The 20,625-nt window shown below is 39.0% G+C and overlaps 1 protein-coding gene across 1 annotated transcript; it reads left to right on the forward strand.

Moving 5' to 3' along the window:
• Window positions 1–1,114: 1,114 nt before the first annotated feature.
• LOC135475535 (sialin-like) lies at window positions 1,115–19,637 on the forward strand. The gene is made up of 11 exons (XM_064755458.1): window positions 1,115–1,220; window positions 9,051–9,277; window positions 12,600–12,833; window positions 13,517–13,604; window positions 14,061–14,156; window positions 14,527–14,657; window positions 16,188–16,343; window positions 16,927–17,059; window positions 17,709–17,859; window positions 18,264–18,354; window positions 18,887–19,637. The coding sequence occupies exons 1-11, from the start codon at window positions 1,175–1,177 to the stop codon at window positions 19,118–19,120; spliced, it is 1,587 nt and encodes a 528-aa protein (XP_064611528.1). The 5' UTR covers window positions 1,115–1,174; the 3' UTR covers window positions 19,121–19,637.
• The last annotated feature ends 988 nt before the right edge of the window (window positions 19,638–20,625 follow it).

The following is a 20,625-nucleotide window of genomic DNA, read 5'->3' on the forward strand; positions in this document are numbered from 1 at the left end:
CCTAAGGATGTTGATAGGCTCGAGAGAAAATGAGAGGCATAAGTGAGGACAGTAGTTAAGGAAATATACCACATATGGCATATTCAGAACATGATAATGTTTGTGGGTTGTCATATGGATGAATAACAGTATTATGGGAGTTGGTCGGGCCATGGAGGTAGAGTGGAATCGGACGCTGGGGATACAGTCGTTACACGGATAATGCAGACTTATGGCCCCAAACGGTGTTTCAAAAAACATCTGTGATTGGCTGGCTAACTCTTGGATAAGTCTGCTGACTCGGCAAAAAGTACTTTCCCCCGACTTAGTGAATCATTTCGCATGCTGCATTCTAAATAACAAAGCTTCTGAATGGATCACTAACACTTATTATTTATACATATGAAAACCCAGAAAAATGTTTGTTTAAATAAATTCTCTTATTTTTTTCGCCGTAGAAAACAAGAGAATTATATGTCCTTTCCATGGTTCCGTAAGGGAGCGTGAAAACATATTTGCAAATTTTGTCTTTAATAATTTTCTTTTTCTTCTTTTTCTATCAAGGGAAATGGTATTTGGAAATATTTCTAAATGATGGTTATTATGACAATATTTATGAATATATTGAAATATAAATATGATCAAAATCTAGGTTGAACACATTTGTTAGTTGAAAATACAAAATTCTAATGCAAATATATGTTTATCAAGCATGTTTTGTACATCCTCATTTCTAACATTACTACACAAAAGTGGTGGTCCCAAATACCCACCATACAAAATAATTTTCATGTCTCTTTTTCTGTTTGAACAAAAATCGATCACATTTACAACTAAGTTTTTCATCTGAACTTTATGTAATTTTTATGTATTGTCCACTATAAACATTATGAAGTTCCAGAATAAGATTAGTCCGATGGCCATCACTCGAAGTTCCCTTACTGTTATAGCTGCACGGTTGACTGTGAACAGCGGTTTTTCCTTGACATGTATGTATGTATGCATACAATGAGGTCAGGCCTGGGAAGGTAAACTTCCAGGCTCGTTTCTCCTTTGACAAAGATCACTCCGCCGGTCTCAACACTACATACCGTCAGGTGACCGGTTTATACCCTTGTAGGCCCGTATAGCGCAAGACAATTAACCTCTTCAAATAACACCGCTCAATTTACGGACACGCTATAGCCTTGCGTACATGATGAAGGACAAATTCGACTTGGCGAAAAATGAGAAAGAGAAAGGTAAGTTCCGGAAATTTGGCTGCACACAACATTTTGCATGTGCCTAATGGTTTTGTAACGCCCTGTTCCTTATGCAAAGTATAAGTTTTGCCTTTGTTGCCGCAGTGCAAAAACCAGGGACAACAGCGTATATGCAAAATGCGTTTGGTTTTCCTGGTATCTCATGACAAGAAATGTTTGTCGAATTTTGAGATGCGTCATACACGTAGGTCTGATTTTGACACCGCTGATCAGAGTGCTCACAGAATACACGTAGAATGAATAAGGTCTTGCAGGAACCTATGGATGGTCGTGGGTATACCCCGGGCTCTGCTCGGTTTCCAACCATCCTAATGTAGGCCGCCGTCATGTAAGTGAAATTTTCTTAAAGTACCGCGTAGAACACCAACCAAATACACAAAATAGAACAAATAATATGTGTATATGTATTTGTAAATGGTAATTCACACAACAATTAGCAGAGTACGAGAGACTTTTAAAGACGCAATGTATAAAAACTTTTTAAAATTTGGCCATTATTTGGCCGTAGGACGGATTTCAAATTATCTAGCGGTTAAGTTCCACATCCGGTATACCACTTGTATATAGAACATGACAGGGAGTTGCAAGTCGATAATTTCAAAATCAATTTCGCAAATAACTTAGAAACCAGCAGCGAGTGATTGAGTGCAAGTGGTTTAACGTCGTACTTAACAGTTGTTTTCGTCATATGACGACGAAGGAATCCTGAGAGTGCATGCGATGTGCCGCCTTGTTCCATGATGGATTTTCAGCGCTCTTTAATCTAGTGCTGCTTCACTGAGACGCCTTACCGAAGGCAAGTAATATGCCCCGACCGAGCCATTATACTGATACGCTCAACCAGTCCTTACCCCATCCCCTTCATGCTGAGCGCCAAGCGAGGAAGTTACAACCTTCCTCTTTTAAAGTCTTAGGTATGACTCGACCCAGAATTGAACCTTGATCTACCGCTCCCGAAGCGGACGCTCTACCAACTGTAAAAAGCAGCAGGTCAATATAATTGGTGACGTACAGCATAGAGAGTATAAAACCAGAGCGGTAAGAACAGTGAGATATCTGGCAAATGGTCCCACGTAACCGGTGAAATGCGCCCTCTAGCCAAAACGTCCATCACCATAACGTCCGCTAATACATCCTTTTAGGTTAGCCGATATAACCTGACAAGAATATTCCTCTTATTAAACCTGCTGGTACCTAGAAACAATTAACAGGTGAATAAGACAGAAAAGTATACATATTACACATTTTTAAAATATAATTAAAGACGTACAGCATAAAGAGTAAAACCAGATCAGCGACGACTGTGTGATAGCTGGCAAATGGTCACACGTAACCGGTGAAATACTGTCTCTATCTCAAATTACCTCAGTTAAGGTTTTATTCTAACTGTTCATGTAAATGCATAAATATTAGCACAATACACGCCCCCAAGCACCATAATTTAACACATAATAGACGTAAGGGGGCCTTATGTTTTGTAATGAAACAGTTTGCTTTGCGGAGAGTTGTTATTAAGAGAAACAACCAAATAACTCCAACTCTGACCACGTCGATCTCAGTTCAGACGTCATTCTTGCTCGGCAGGTGCATTAGTGGCCATTTATTAATAGAAGTGATGGACCTATTCCCACATCTACCGAAATGATGATAACTATTGACGACCCCATTCGCAAAGGGTTTTATTATGTGCTGTCTTCTATCTATAATCAGAATCCATTCTTCCAACAATGGCGAGAAGAATCAAACACCGTCATTGCATTGTGTGTTATATAATCTATTGATATGTCCGTGTGACATAAAAACAAAAAATTAAGATGGTGTATAAAACTCTTACATCAGTTGAAAAACAAATACACACTTTTTGAATAATAGTCATGTATAGGGGACCGGCGAAGCTGATAGCCTTTATGTAATAAGATGATCGTTTTGCTACCGCTGAGAAAACTATACCTGACATTACAAATTTAGACAAGTCAATTTTTGTCTATGATCATGTACCGGTAGTAATGATGTGCATAACTGTTCGCGTTATTCATCTGTTATTGTTTGTAACGGAGAGTTCCTTATGTCCATATATCTGGTCTTACCTATACATGTCCAAGAATGCCATGGCGGGCATTTTGACATAAGGTATTGGTCGTTGTTTGGCAGCGGGCGTTTTGGTTAGCGGGAGTTTTAACCTAAATTCATGAGTTTTCAACGAACCAAGGAAGACGGACATACAATTCAAATTTCAAACCCGTAATCAGTGGATTTTTTTCAGGTCAAATATAAATATAAGTATCTCAGTCGCGTTTTATTCAAATTGTTGATAAAAAGATCACGTCGATGTAAGAAACACGGATGTTTATACATCTCCTGGCCTGGGGTTAAACGGAATTACATACAGCTGTGATACAGATCGCTCGATATCCTGAACGCTCTGTCCATATTTCATATCAAGGGTGGTATATTCTATGTATAGAATTTAAGAAATACCATCTATATTGTGCACATAACTCTAAAACGATGGATACATCGGGACAGGTTGGCGTTATATAGGTACTTATTTGCCCGATGATAGTACCCGGATTATCTTTAAACGAGGCCAGCTGAATAACGAAGCATGACCTAGCAACACCTAACTCGGATTTTGTGCAAAGTATTGAACGTGCTACATGTATAAACATGACGACTAAGTGAGTATTGCATTACCTAAACTCATGACAAACACAATCGTTACGATATTCACAGTGTTTCTTTTCTTTATTCCTAAACAAGTTACCTAACACAACAAATTATACAGTGGAACCCGGAACATGTTAACGTGACATTTTCGAGTGATGATTTCGTTGGAGGAATAATTGCCATTCATACCATTGCATATTTTTTTCACCTAATTCTGCTAAAAGTATGGTGCTAGGGCATGTGTAATTTGCAAACATTTAAACTTTTACATGAACAGTTATAATAAAATCCTGAGGCAATTGCGTGGGACCATTTGCCATTTATCACATCGACGTCGTTGCTCTGCATGGTTTTACACTCTATGCAGTAAGTTCTTTTATTAAATAAGTAGTTAGGTGTATTATTCATAAATTAGGTTATAAATTATTGACAGTGTTCATCTTATTATATATTTGCACATGAATATTTACATATGGCGGGCTATGAATCGCACAATACTTGATTTTAGCACCACATGTAATCGTGGATAGCCCCACTTACATCTTCTGGACTAGCCTGACATCGGGGGACATATTTCAGAGGAACAGGGTTATGGTGACGTAGGTCCAAATAAAAGTCATCTTTCTTGAAATGTCTCAGGAATTATTAAGATATCAAGAAAAACAAAACAAGAAGAAATCACTTTGCATCACTTTAATTTCATGAACGATGTTTCATTCATTCTCATTAATAAAATATATTATATGTCATATAAATTATTAGTATCTGGTGCACACTTTTCTTGAGCAATGATCAGTTGTGGACGCAATGCTTATCACTGGCGCCTATATAGCTAGAAGTGCCTTATGCTAAAGTGAGAAAAACACTGACACCTTCTTGTCATAAAGCCCAGCTAAATATTTTGTGGATTCACTTGTTGGCGTACGATGGATCTTTGATTTTCAAGTCCTTTAAGCCACAGGTTTTCTTGTTCTCAGAATTTAAATGCAATCATTTTGTCCGGATTTCCTCAAGTTAAATTCAAACTGATAATCTATTAATTGCTACGAAAGTCTTAATTACGAAACTGTTTATATTTATCCACATGTCAACGTACCCGATCGCACTACTGCTCAAAACCGTTGAGAGGAATTTTTAATCTGATGGAACCATTATTGACAAATTGTAATTAAATAGACAATAGACGTGTTAATAATTTGAGCAATTATAGACTTATATAGTTGATGACCAATACCTGGGTGTTCTACATGTCTCAATAATCTACACATCTAACCCGAAAATGTTCCTTGAATCCACGCTTTGGTCAAAAGTAGCTCAAGAAAGGAAACGTGGGAAGGGGCGGAGTGGTGCAGTTGTCCTTACCCCATATTTTCATATACAGCATGGAATTTGCCCTACATATTCAAATGGGGCCTATTGAAATCTCTGGTGTTGTTCGGAGTCTAATTTTCACTAGGCATGTAACAGACAATGGCTTTTGTAGCCAGCATTGTTTGTTCTGCGGATAGGGATATGTATACTTTAAACCAGGCGATAAAGGCTAAGTTGTGGTTAAAATATATTAACATTTTACTATCTTGAAAAAATATATAGACTCGACCTAGACAGCTTGTACGCGTAGGTAAAGTAAAATAGACCGAATGTGAAGAAATACTTGTGTCACATGAAAATATACAAGCATTTGTATTTGACTACATGGCTCAGTCGGTTCAACCAATGACTCATTGAGGTTATCAGGTCCTTGGTCAATGAGGTTCCGTGTTCAAATCCAGCTCCCTATTTCGACTGTGGCTCTTAGTGAAGACTGATTGAGTGCTTGGGATTTAATGTCGTACTTAACAATTCTTCAGTCATATGACTACGAAGGAGTCCTTAGAGTGCATGTAATGTGTCTCCTTGTTAGAGACGGATTTCCACCGCTCTTTTATGTAGTGCTGCTTCACTGGGACAACTTACCGGAAGGCAAGCCATTATACTGATACGGGTCAACCAGTCGTTGCACTTCCTCTTAATACTGAATGTCAAGCGAGGAAGTTACAGCTTCCTCTTTTAAGGTCTTAGGTGTGACCCGACCAAGGATTGAGCCGAATCGGGGCCGGTCCTTTAAGTGAAGTTTGCCTTGTACTGATACTTGGCAAATGATGGTTGTTTTTTTTTCTCTGGGCAATCCAGTTGACTCAGCTCATAAATCTGGCCGCCGTCATGTGTGTGAAAAGTAAATAAAGTAAAATGGGGGTACACAAACCTGCTTCTGATGCGGTCGCTGTGAGTACAATTCCAGCTCATGCTGCTTTCCTCTCCGGCTGTGGATGGTCGTGGGTTTCCCCCGGGCTCTGCCCGGTTTTCTCCAACCATAATACTGGCTGTCGTTGTATAAGTGAAATATTCTTAAGTACGGCGTAAAACACCAATCAAATAAACAAATAAATGAACATACCTGCTTCTGCACCCGATCATGATTAAATCAAATACTGCTCTATACAATCTTGCTTCAAAATTACTGCAAAGATTCCATCAGTCATTATTGGGAGTGGATCGTGGCCGAGCAGTTAAAGAGTATGTAAAATGTATTTCAGTCTCTATGATCGTCGTTATATGACTAAAAAATTGGTAAGTACGACGTTAAACCCCATGCACTCACTCACTCAATTTCTATGACACGACACGTGAGGGTTCAATCCAGGTTTTGGACGAGGAATTTTCAGATTCCCCTGTTCTCATTGTTCGTTGGGCCTTGTTGACAATCAAAATCATTGTGAATTATTTGCTTTTGTACACTGACTGAACACATTAGGGATGAGCCGGAAAGACGAGTGCGGCAGCACATGAATGGCGAATAAACCCATCTTGTTGCCCGAAAGGTTGGAATCCATCTTGACCTTGCAAAATCCTACGGAAGCACTTTGACCAGTGATGACGACTTTCTTTTATGGTGTAGCGAGAGGCTCTGAATTTTCTGAGACATTGTGTAGCTGTCATGGTCACCCTAGGAGGATAAACTCCGGATTGACTTCCTGTTTATTTTTATACACTTTTGTTGGTGTTAAGATGTCATTTTATCCCAAAAAACTCATGCCATGATCCACATGTTTCCTTCTGTTTCTTTCTCCGGTAAAAATAGCATAACTAACATCTATTTTCAGTACTATATACACGGCATTGTAAACAAATATTCCAAAAAAAACGGTAACATTTTGAAAGGTTTATATCCACACACATTAATCTCTATAAGATGGAGAAAAAAGTGTCTAATAACATGTAGAGAAACAATTTGTCCTATGTCGCTTCCGGTTTTATGATTTTAATCTGCACTGACCACAGATAGAACCTTCAGATATCAAACATCGGGCTTAATTAATGTGATGGCCTTTAAAATGTAAAAAACTGTAAAGGATACAGAAGTTAACACATTTACTATCCACCACAACGCTTCAACTACGTAAATGTTTGTCGTCACCGGCCAACCACAAGGGGAAGAGGTCACATAATATCCTAAGTATTTCGTCTTTGTCATGGATGTACTAGTGCAAAAAAACGAGAATGCATATTGAGTTTCTGATTTTGTTATGTCTCTAATTCTTGACTTTAATCAGTCTGTATAGGAGACGCTAGCGTGATAGGTAACGTGTTTGCAGCTGTATTGTTTCGAAGTTCACATTCAAATCCTGTTGCACCTAGACCATACAAAATCTGAAGGATTCAATCCGAGCATTTCGATGTATATATACATATTTGACAGTGTGTCATAATTTCCCCGTGAATATCTTGTATGAAATTTCATCGCCGAAGTGCTTGACAATGGGAAACCGGTACAAGCAGCGTCTGATTCAAATGCTCACTGGAAGAAGATTGGCATCAAAAGGTATTTATTTGGCCTGACAATGCATGACGATGTATACGAATACTTCGGTATAGCGCAAAAACGCAATATTCAATCTAAATGCAATTCCAAAGAATCATAATCAGGAAAGGTTTGTACGGGCGCCATGCATTGTATGAAATACATATAGGTTTATATTGGAAGGGTGTCTATCGATGTCAAATGTTATCTGCAGGTTTGAATAGACAGCGTGCATATGTATCGTGGATGCAGATTGATAGCGGATAGCGTCCTTGAAAACAGATTGGTATACATTTTATGTTCAAATAATTTTATACAAGACAGTTGGTATATGTCTTACATGTGTAGATTTGTTCGGGAAGCATGTCTGTTTATGGAGAATGCAGATTTGCAGCGGATCGCTTCGTATGGGTGCCAGTAAAGCATAGGCTTAATTTTCACCTTTGAAAATTTGGTTTGTTCCAGGTGGATAATTATTTTAGTACTCATTTTCAGCCAAGTTTCTGTATGTGAAAGTGTCATGTCAGTAATCACGAAATCAGCAGCAGAATCACATTCAGCCAAGTGGACGTTCATCATGTCACCTGATCATGTCGCCAATATGTTTTAAATATGCGTTTCTAGTTTTAAGAGAGTATATATATGGAATGGAGATTTTGTAAAGGTGCATATTTTAAGGCGGTATTTGGACGAATAATGTATTTTCTATTGGTTTTATTTATTTATTTATTGATTTATTTGATTGATGTTACTCCGTACTCCCAGCATTATGGTGGGAGGAAACCAAGCAGAGCCCACGACATCCGCAGGTTGCTGGCAGACCTTCCCACGTACGGCCGGAGAGGAAGCCAGCATGAGCTTTACTTGAACTCACAACGACCGCATTGATGAGAGGCTCCTGGGTCATTACGCTGCGCTAGCGCTTACGGTTGTCTGAAGTTCAGGTGGTAAATAAACATGTCTTGTTCTATAGGGAACTGTGTATTAGTGTTTTCCATGGTAATCGACGATTCATCCATGCAGAAAACGCTGGTTTCATGTTGAAATGAGTTTCTATGTACTCAATTTAAAAAGAATGAAACTTTGAAAGAATGTTTAGGTTTGTGGCAGATTGTGTTGTGAGAATGTACGTTTTTGTTTATATGCTGGTGTGAATATTTCTGAGAATGTGGGTTTGTGAGTTTGTAAGTTTTTGAGAATGCAGATTTGTGAAAATTTAGCTGGGAGCATCTGAAATGGCTTAAATATATTTTTATTTCTGCATGTGTAGCTTGCATTTTTTGTTTTGTTTTCATTTGTAGTCCCTGTGTATACATCTTTCCGATGGGCTATTTCCCTGGTAGGATTTGTTGGGTTTGTCTTTGTCTACGCTTTGAGGATAGACTTCAGCGTCGCTATTGTGTGTATGGTCAAAACCCCAAATGTCTCAAGCCTCTTCTTAAATAACGGCTCGATAGTCGCCAACGTATCGACGGAAACAGACGATGGCTGTACGGATGAGACCGGAAAAGCAGGTGGCACGGATGACGTAAGTAAAAAAAAGTATAGTCAAGTTTGGAGACTAAAGCCTGGCATATATAAATGAAACGTAGAATACTGTAAAATACTGTAAGTTACACGAAAGAAGCGAAGATCGTGTTGTAAATGGCGAAGAAGCTGGTCACATAATACTTGGCATCACTATTATATGTTTTGAGCTCGGGGTGTGATTGATGAGAATCGTTAGCTTGAATTATTGCGTACGACTCTCAGCATTTTGACTAAAACAGAGATCGGTGGAGGATAAAAGACCATGTGTTTAGAAGTTTAGCATTTCTGTCCGGTAAGTTTCGATGACGTTTTACTCATGTAGGCCTAAAATTAGTTAGAGACAGAAGGACTCAAGTTTAAACAGATGACATTAGAACCGGAAGCCATGCAGTAGTCCTAATCATAATGTTAAAACAAACTCTGTGTAGCTGCCTTTAAAAAACGTTGTTTGCCATGTTTAAATCACATATTTGAGAGGCTTACTCGGGAGACCTGCGACCCCTCTTCCCTCAAATAATGGACACCTCTCGTCTGCTGTGCATTATCTATGTGATTTGAACATGGCAAACTACGTTTTATTTGTATTTTAACATATCATTATGAAATAATGGGGCCATTAGGGGGGAATAACACTGAAAACAACCGCTCTCTCCTTTTTGTTAATACCTAACGCTCTAGGTTGTGTTGTTATGACTTTGGGCAAGTCCACGCCAATGGAATGGGTGAGAAATAAGTCGTGCAATGAGAGCGAGACACTTAACAATTATGGATCAATAAATGCACATTTCCAGCTAGCACCACTCCATGTCACTTAAAGCCCTAAATTCGAACATAACAGTTTTACAACGACAGAGGAATGATGCTTTTAATGGGTTGAAGTCAAACTAATAAAAAAACTATCAGAAGTGAACGATTTATTTCGTGAGGAAACTTGTAGATTCAGTTGAAGCTGAAATGGAGATGGTAGCGTTGCTCAGAATTAGATGAACATGTGGAGCCGATTTCGGCAGAATCGGGTCACACTGGTAGCTACGGAGCCAGACGCACAAGTCGATGACTGGGAGGAAAAAAGGGTAGAGTGTAAAACACTGCTCAAAGAGCTTCGTTGTTCTTCAGACGATCTCAGGCTGGACTCGTTGCAGGCAGCCAGTTACGGACATTATCCCATGTATTACAACACCAGCGTGGCTCAGAACTCTGGCTGCAGTGCCCCGGAGACAGTGGTTTGTGTACCGCCGACTGTCCATTGAGGTGCACTATTGGCTTTTCTCTGCCAGATAGACCACTTGACACGCAAATTCCCGTTTACAGCAATGCTCCAATATTACAAACCGCGTGTGATAAGGGTGAAAAGCAGACAGTGCACCTAGCTCCGACTGTCTGCCATCATCGAGCACAAGCTCTTCACTCCCACCGCTTGTAATGCCAGAAATCCGTTGTTTTGGACGGGTTACTAGTAAGAGGACGTTGAAAAAATGCATCGTTGCCCATGTTGCGCTTATCCAGATATAGTACCTTGCTGCTTGTTGTTTGATGCCACCTCTTTATATCTCATACACGGGATTAGTTCCTATTGGCCACATGATGTCGGTAATGGTAAATATTTACCTTTAAACTTAACTGCCTGACCACTTATATGTAAATTCAGTTTGCCTTTGTCCTCGTAAAAATGTGAGCTGTAAAATTTTGAATAAAACAGACCTTCTGACAGCACAACCCAGTTCCCCTGTTTTAGCAGCGAAATGGAACCGTCCCAGCGTCCATGACGCAACTGTGTATAGATTATCAATTTGAGGACGCTTCGCTCACCATTGCTTTTAGTGTTAAAGGACAAGACAGCACAAGGCTAAAACATATTTCAATCGAAAGCAGGACACTCAAACTTTCTATGTATCAAACTTGATTATTTTAATGAGATTTCACCGAATAACATGTAAAACGAAATGACAATACTGTATAAATGGCTGGTGTGAGTTGAAGCATCTTGAGAATTTCATCCAATCAAACACGTTGCTATCAGATTGCGCGGCCTAAGCTGTGACGCAGCCTTTACTCATTCACTTCATGAAGTGACATATGATAACAAGGAACTACTGCATAAGACATCATTTTGAAATCGCTTACATCGATTTAGTTACGTGTAGCCGAAGGGCCATTTCACGAAGTGTTGTGACACAAGTTTGTGTCATTTATGGACTGCCACAGACGTATCACAAATTATGTCAGGCACAGTCCGTCTCGGCCCAAACCGCAGTCATCTCCCCAAATACATTTTTTGTCGTTCATTTTAGCGTTTGGTCAGCAGTTTCTAAATAAGAAATATATATATATATATATATATATATATATATATATATATATATATATATATATATATATATATATTTCTGAATTTATTACAACTGAACAATTTAAAGTTCGCCGAGTTCGTCTTTCTCGCGTAAAGGAGATGTTTTTTGTAGCCAACGCAACAAAATTGAAGCCTAAAATCCAGCGACAGTCGAATGCCTAGATCAGCCTCAGTGATGCTTAGATATATTTCCATTTGTTTCGATACTTAGCATGAACGTAGCTGTACAGCAATCCTATTGTAATTTTGTAAACATTTAATAGGGTCAAAATCACAAGCAGAACCCCTACGGAGGCTATGACCTGAACCAGGAATACCCCAGTTGTGCATCTGCAGCTAGGCTATTTAAACAGGGTCACTGGAGTTCCTTGTAAATGATATAGTAGGTTCACTGTATCAACAGTTCAAGCAGTGAAAGAAACATTCTTCCAGTATTTCTAATTTCCGAGAAAAGTATATTTGTCTCCTGGGCCTTTATCACCGAAGTCCACAACTTTTATCTGCCATAGGTTACTGCTTAAACTATCATACGGAAAATACCTTCGACGTTAGAGAGCTAGAGTAAACGTGACGTCACCTTGTTCTCGATAATGGAGACACGTTCAAGATGTGTCAAGGCGAAGTTTCACTAAACTTTTACTGGGTTGAAAAAAATCTAAAAAAATATTTAATGCCGGTTTAAGATACTTTCAACGGTAGTCCTTCAGTGGATATAAACATTAGTCAGGTATTGTCTATCACTTTAAAATTTTTGGAGGTATGTTAGAATTACGGACTACAACTGAAACAAATTACATCAGGTGTCAGGCATTGGGGAAATGAGGGCTGAGAATTGGCAATTGCTAATTTTATACTGGGAAATGTTTGAATAACTCCGGTTAACGAGGGTCTAAATTATTAGTCATTATGTTCTTGAAATTTAGTACAATAAAAACCGTGATAATATATCACATGATGCCATTTTTTTCAGCGCGGGGAATTCGACTGGGACAAAACTCTCCAGTCTCAGCTGCTTGCCTCCTTCTTTTACGGTTATGTCATCACACAGATCCCCGGGGGCTGGCTAGCCCGGAAGTTCGGATGCAGGAGGGTTCTCGGCGGGGGGATGGCCTTGTGCATTATCTCCACTCTGTTACTTCCGGTGTGCGCACGCACGCACGTGTACTTGGTGTTCGCTGCACGTGCGATTGCTGGGCTGGCGACAGTTAGTAATGTTTAACATTTGGCACTTTTTGTGATGAATAACTGATTTATCTGATGTTGAACCCAAATCTACTTTACGTATATGGCATACTTGTATGAGTGAGACTGAACTAAAAACTCCAAAGACAACGTTTTAATTCACTGGATCAACGTCAGCAGGTAGTTTGCCTCGTCAGCTTGGCTTTTGTGACAAGTCCCATGCGAAGGAATAAATTCTTTTTCAGGAATCTTTTCGTAATGGGTCTATATACAGTTGGCGCTTCGATTTGGTTTAATTTTGCTATCATGAAATTTATTTTTTTATTTATTTATTTATTTGATTGGTGTTTTACGCCGTGCTCAAGAATATTTCACTTATACGACGGCGGCCAGCATTATGGTAGGTCCAAACCGGGCAGAGCCCGAGGAAAACCCACGACCATCTGCAGGTTGCTGCCAGACCTTCCCACTTACGGCCGAAGAGGAAGCCAGCCTGAGCTGGACTTGAACTCACAGCGGCTGCATTTGTGAGAGGCTCCTGGGTCATTACCCTGCGCTAGTGCGCTAACCAACTGAGCCATGGAGCCTTCAACTATGAAATTGTTCATTTAATGCCCTAATACCAGAGCAAGGGATTAAGTAGTTTCCGACAACAAATGGCGGTTTAGATATATTTTAAATGTCACAAATGATCATGGTTTTCAGGGTGTCGCATTTCCGGCAGCTCACTGCCTTTGGGGAAGATGGGCTCCTCCGCTAGAACGGAGTAAGCTAATGGCACTATGTTACGCAGGTAGGTATAATAGTTTTCTCGCGTACAATCTCGAATACGTGAGATGTGATCGTAAATGCGAAAACGTTCCCTTCTCAACTTGACTCTAAGCTGTGTAGTCTATCGTCCATTATTGCCTTTATGATGTTTTGCGAACAAGCTTCTAACGTATTGGAGACAGCGGACATCCGGATATTTGCCGTTTGTCTCGCCCCAACACGCTTACTCGCTCATGCAGGAAAGTGAAAACATTGTCTAAATAATAAATAATAGGGAGTTTTACAAAATTCTGCTTCACAGACTCATTAGTACAAAAGCAGGTTTTAGTGACGTTCACAATTTACATAATCTGTGCACATTCCGCGGGAAAAGGTTCATCCTAAACCTTTGAGTATTTTGCATACATGTAAGACCGTACAAAATGAGTAACGACTGAGTCCCATGATTAAAACCCAACTGTTTGTTTGTTTCCTACAGGCCCACCAATTGGAAACATCATCACTTTAAGTATATCCGGCTTATTGTGCGCTTATGGGTTCGACAACGGTTGGGGATCAATATTTTATGTGTACGGTACGTGGATGAAACTGGTACACATTGGATTTTTGAAGCTAAAGGTTCAGTTAATTTACCATGGCGTGAACAGTATTCCGCTGATAGATGGATATTTTGACTTTACAGTTCACAAGGATTCCAGTCCCCATGTTCATAAGTATCGTTTCTTGAAACGAAATTCAGTAAAAATAAAGTAAGCAGATACCACTCTCTTAGGAGCAATTTTGTGTAATCAGTTGGCATCTTAATGTATACCATGCAGTGATGAGCAAACTGTGGATAGTTTGTCGGTTTCTCCATGGTTTCCGGCATAATGCCCCTTTCGTATAAGTGACATATTCTTGAGAACGTTGTAACGTTTTTCTTTTGGATTATTTTTCCATTGTAGGGCTTGGTGCTGCTGTTTGGCTCCTCGCTTGGTTTTACGTCGTTCATGACAGGCCCCGAGATCATCCGAGAATCACAGAGATTGAACGAGACTTCATCGAACAATCCATCGGAGACCATGCCGATATAAGTGTGAGATATAAGCATATCACAATTATGATAAGAGAATGAAAACATTCGGATAGTTACAGTTATAATAGGTCGAAAGCCATTTCCCCATCGTCTCTGAATATATGGTACAAGTGTTCTCATTATGTTATAAAATAAGACATTAACTCATTAATTTATTTATCTGATTAGTGTTTTACTCAAGCAAGATAGGAGGAAAGCGGACATGGTCCGGGGGAAACCATCCACAGGTTGCTGACAGACTTTCCCAAGTACGGCCGGGAAATTAAGACAAACACTAACTGTGTTAATTACATGTCAATGCACACAATATATTAAGATCGCCAAAATTACAATTTCTTTTTTATTTATCACTATACACAAAATTTATTCAATAATACGAGTGGCGGATAGTTTTTTGGGTAGCGTAAAATGGAGTGCCTGGGGTAAACCAGCACCTTTTTGTAAGTGACTGGCGGACTTTACAACGTGTAGCGTACGGGTATGAGCATCATATTGGTGCGTGGCAAATAATCTTCTAAGAACTCTTGACTGTGTAAACGATCACATGGCCATTATCGACCGCTTATCGCCATCAAGCCCCAAAGCAGTGGGCTTTGAACCCCGCACCTTTGGGTGTCTAGTGATTGAAAGGCAAGCAACTTAACCACTCGACCACGACCAGTTCCCCTGCCAAATTGAAACAGAGTGTTCAGTGCGATGAGTAAATAAAGTAACAGATGTAAAGTAAATAGTGTTTTTTATTTATTAACACGCCAATCTGTCGTTGTGACACCAATGTCAACTAAGTATGTCACAAGGCTCTGTCAAAGCGGTTATGTTAAAGGTTCAGAGGCAAAGGGGACACATTCGTAAGAGGTATTTTGTGTATGAAATTATCCATCTCACTGTAAATGTCGCCAGAGTATATAGATGTGATTCAAACAAAGGTCACTGTTTTCTAAAGGTCAGTTTAGTGCACAAAGGTCGCATATATTTTCAAGCAAACTATTGAGATGTGGCATTACATCATGTTGTATGACATATGAATGTTGAAATTAAAAATGCAGCTGTTGTGCAGTTTGGCTTAACTGATAAAATATCCATAATATATCAAGCATTTCAACGCAATATGCACACGAAATGTCGCCCTTTTCAACGGGTCCATTTTTGAAGTTATAACACCGACAAGGTTTCCTCACAATAAGTTTCCAAGAATGTTTCGCGAAAAGTGGCATGATCAAGCAGTGGAATTCTAAAAAAGTAGGCTTATCATGGTTCTGGAAGATGATCCGGGAGCATCGATTGGCTCACCGTCTCTTTGCCAATGACAATTTGCGTTCAAAAGCTCCAAACTCGACTGCAGCCTTGTGCTTGGCACATTGTTGAATGAGGCGGTTTCCGTCAGTCTGTAGTCGGTTTCCTCCATATGTAAACCAGAACACTCTGACATAAATGAAATATGCTTATATTTTTTGTACTGTTTTATTACTGCGGTGAAGATTCAATGAGTCATCACATATGCATATAGATTTGAATGTTTGGCCTTTATAGGACAAAGACAAAAGGACCCCATGGCTGGATATGGCCAAATCCCCGGCATTGTGGGCGTGTATTACTGCTCATATCTGCAACAACTGGACCAATTACTCTCTACTGACGGCATTGCCCACCTACATGAAAGAAGTTCTTAAATTTGACATAAAACAGGTAAACACGTTCATCTTCTGTATGTCCAAATTTATTGTTAATGTCATGAAGAAGGGCAAAACAAAATGGTAGGAAAGAAAATTTAAATTGGTACCGGACATCTTCCAGATATAGTTCTTCATGCAAATATGTATGCAAATGGGCCTTGATTCATAACATAGAATTATTGTCCAGTATAAGCTGGACTTAAACTCACAACGACTAGTGCGCTAGCGAAACATTTCTGCTAGTACGCCAACCTCTTGATGACGGAAGCCCCTGCATTTACTAATATGTGCCTTTCTATCAAGATAATACTGAAGGAAAGGCGATTGACTTTTGTAACTCGTGACAATTGATATCTGTTCCCGATGAGTACATGGTCAGACACAAGGCCAAGAAATTAGTCAGTTATTGCTGATTATATAGATAATAAACAGTTAATAGTTAATAAACAAGTAACGTCTTGTTTATTAACAAGACGTTAATAAACAAGTAATGCTACAGCTTAATAATTCTCTTTGAGATGTCCAAATTAAAAGTGTTAAGTGCTGTAGTAAAAAAAGGAGGGTGAACATGATATTACCATTATTTTCTGTTTCAGAACGGCCTGTTGTCGGCCATACCGTACATCTGTCAGTTCTTGTCCTCCGTCGTGGCGGGTTACTTGGCGGACACCATACGTCAGCGTAAATGGCTGTCAACCACGGCAACCAGGAGGACTTTTCAAATAATCGGTGAGCTAGATGGTTGTATTTGAGAAAAGGCTTTTAACGTTTTGTTTTCCACACAATACAAATCAAATTAAATTCTCCTGATTTCTAAAGCCCAGGTAGACCTACATTCTATCATTTAGAAAATGAATGAAAACAACAACACTTTTCAGACTTTTAGACTGATTTATCTCAGTGGAAAGTGGCTCATTTTCAGATGACTCATTTGAATACATTGCTCTTGAACCTTTTCATACACGAAGTCTTTTTGGATGAGTGATTTTTACCTAGTCAAATGTTCACCTAATATATGGAAGAGTATATGGCACGGCCATAAAAGAGAAGAATGTGGGGTTAAATTGTTACATTTATAAAAAGGTCACTACATATTTCTCATTTATTTACCCCCTAATTAGGTGACTGTGTTTGAAATATTTTCTTGGACCCCCCATAATGTTTCTAGAATCTCTGTGTGGCGGTAACCTAAAATATTGCGCTGATATGTATCGAAAAGCAGTGATAAACATGGCGGCCAGACATTATACTGAGTTAATCAGGTTTAAAGTGTTATGTACACCGTATGTATATGCAATCACCGTGGAAAAATAATTATTTCATTGACGCTTGATAAATTTAAAAATAATTAATTCACATATAAATGTTTTATTTCAAGCATTCGTCGGAGCTTCTGCGTCTCTGGTGGCAACCGGATTCGTTACTTGTGAAAACCGGATGTTGGCTATTGTCTTTCTCGCATTGGCTGTGTCATTCCTAGGCCTCTCGAGGGGTGGATACCTTGTGAATCACGTCGACTTTGGTCCTCGGTAATTCATTCATGTACTTTCCAAAGTGATTGTCTCTGGATAAACAACTAGATATAGTTCCGATATGAAGAATTATAGAGTATCGTCGTTGTATTCGATATATAAGAACCTTGCTTTTCATTTAATCCTTTTCTGCAATTTTGGCGAATCCCTTTACATTCCTAAGATAGTAGCAAATAGAACAACAAAATTATACAACAGAAAGCGTTTTATGATAAGGAGTTTCAATCCAATGCTTATGAGCTACCATAGAGAGAAGAAAACGTTGTTATACATGAAACTAAAGGATTTAAATCCATAAATTTTGTCACTGTTCGGCTATCGATATGGATCCAATATTGCCGAAGTGGCGCTAAGCCATAATCATTCAAGCCTATAATATATTCCTGACACATTTGTGATAGGTTTGCTGGAGAGCTGTTTGGAATAACTAACACATGTGCCACGTTACCAGGGATGATTGCACCGCTAGTTAATGGCGCCCTGACCACCAACGTAAGTTATGCACATTTTAACTAATTCTGTTTATTATGTATTTCTATTATAAAGTTGACCAAGGTATAATGACAGGACGATATCATCACAAACATTGGGACGAAACCACTCTATACCTTGTCTACATGACAAAAGTAACAGAGATAAAGGTTTTCTTTGTGTGTGTGTTTGTGATGTTTGTATCGAGTATTCGCCTGAACAAGCTTAACCCATTTTAGTGGACGGCAAAACAGAGGGACAGTAGTACTTTATTCTACAAAAGGGGTGACTCGACATAGCTGTATATAGAGCTCATGTGGTAGTGGAAAAATGTCCATATCTTGATGATGGCATAACTGCAAAAGCCGAATTGTAAAAATATTTACCAACATTAATTCTATATTTGTAGTTTCCTGTGCACGTTACTTGTTGTTTCGAGAAAATATATATTAGTAACTAAAGGCGAACTATAACAAGGTAGGTACGCTGGACATGCACACCTTACTGACAGCTGTTATTAAAATCATTTTTGGGGGGAATGGTGTCATTTCAGAAAACCCAAGGGGAGTGGCAAAAAGTGTTTTTCCTCTGCGCCGGCTTTGCTTTCTTTGGTGCCATCATATTTGGTATTTTCGCCCGTGGCGAGGTACAGCACTGGGCTCGGATCAGTGCAGATGAACCGGAACTTGAGGTGACTGCTCGAGAAGAGAATGGGACGAAAAAGAATGGCAAAGTTAACGAGGCGTTTTCAGGGGATTCTGCCAAAACCGACAGCGAAAAACCTTAAATACTGTTTGGGAATTATAAACGTTTGTAACCCAGTAAACATTTTTCCTCATAACGTCAGAAAATAGCCATCGTAGGCAACAATGTCTGAGGACTGAGGCAGATACTATCTTTGAGGATCTCATCACCGAATCGTTTCTAAAATAACAGAATTAATACTGGTATATCCTTGTTTGGTAAACCAACATGCAGGCTGACAAAGTGTGCCGGTATGTGTCGATCTGTCCCAGTATGCCTACAAAGCAATTGTGATGGTGACAATTTTCCCCATATGAAATAAATAATTTAGAGATGATCTAAATATTTGAGAATATTGATTTAATACGACATTTTACTGGAGGGAGCGGATAGGGGTGAGTCCATATAGATTGATAGTTTTAATATACTATAAAATCGGAAAACAATATGTGTGTTTTCACTATCATAATGAATACCATATGTGTTTGTTTTATGTTTCATTTCTTGGTATTTGGTATAAGGCTCATGATCACAATTCTATATGCAGATGTTCATATGTTATATATCTACACAGTGTCATGAATATTTGAATACTTTGTTTTACTTTTGAGAAGCCTTCTGTAATATGTGTTGTTAAAGCATCGAAAAGAAATGTACGGTGATGGCTATATTGATTATTTGCAAATTTCTTTGGTGTATATATTCATTTATTTCATTGGTGTTTTACGCCGTGCTCAAGAATATTTCACTTATATGACTACGGTCAGCATTATGGTGGGAGGAAACCGCGAAGATCCCACGGGAAACCCACGACCTTCACGTTTTCTTGAAAAATTATTACTGCAAAAACTAGTTTGTCAAGGTTATTCCATCAAACGCCTTAAGTCTAATTTTCTTATGTCTTACGATGATAATAATTCTCTTCTAAGTAAATCTGAACGGAGCCTCCAGAATCTGGCACTCTGCTCTATGACTGTGTCTAATTCCGCTTAATCAGGGACTAGTGGTCGGATATTCATCATCTTAGATTAGATCGCCACATTGAAATTATAAATTTACAATCAAAGCGCTACTGAGATACATATTTTGTTATCGACAACTTATATATTAGCACGGTACACGATTTAAATACTAATTTGACTCATTCGTCTTTGTGTCTATCCAACATCACTGAAAACTGTTGACCACTTCTCTTTACGCGATTCTGTCCTAATTTCGCACTTTACGTACTGTTAACTTTTTGGTGGTTTGTGTTAAACGTCGTTTTGGGAATTGGCTATGCAATTTTAACCTGGAACGTCCCTTTTAGTTAAAGGCTTGTAAACGAATGTCTGTTTCAGCGCATAGATTCATTATAATGAGACTGGGTGAAGTGTCATGCCTGGTGTCTTCGGCATGATACTGCAGTGGTGGCAGCACTATAGCGGCATGTGCTCACGTTGCCACAAGAAGACACAGTATATGTACATACACCTTATGACTCCTATTCCCACATTCCCATTCCTTTGGTAGAATTCGACGAGTCCATTAGACAAATCGCATCCGGTT

This window comes from Liolophura sinensis, chromosome 9, assembly GCF_032854445.1.
Source record: "Liolophura sinensis isolate JHLJ2023 chromosome 9, CUHK_Ljap_v2, whole genome shotgun sequence".
Classification (NCBI taxonomy): Eukaryota; Metazoa; Mollusca; class Polyplacophora; order Chitonida; family Chitonidae; genus Liolophura; species Liolophura sinensis.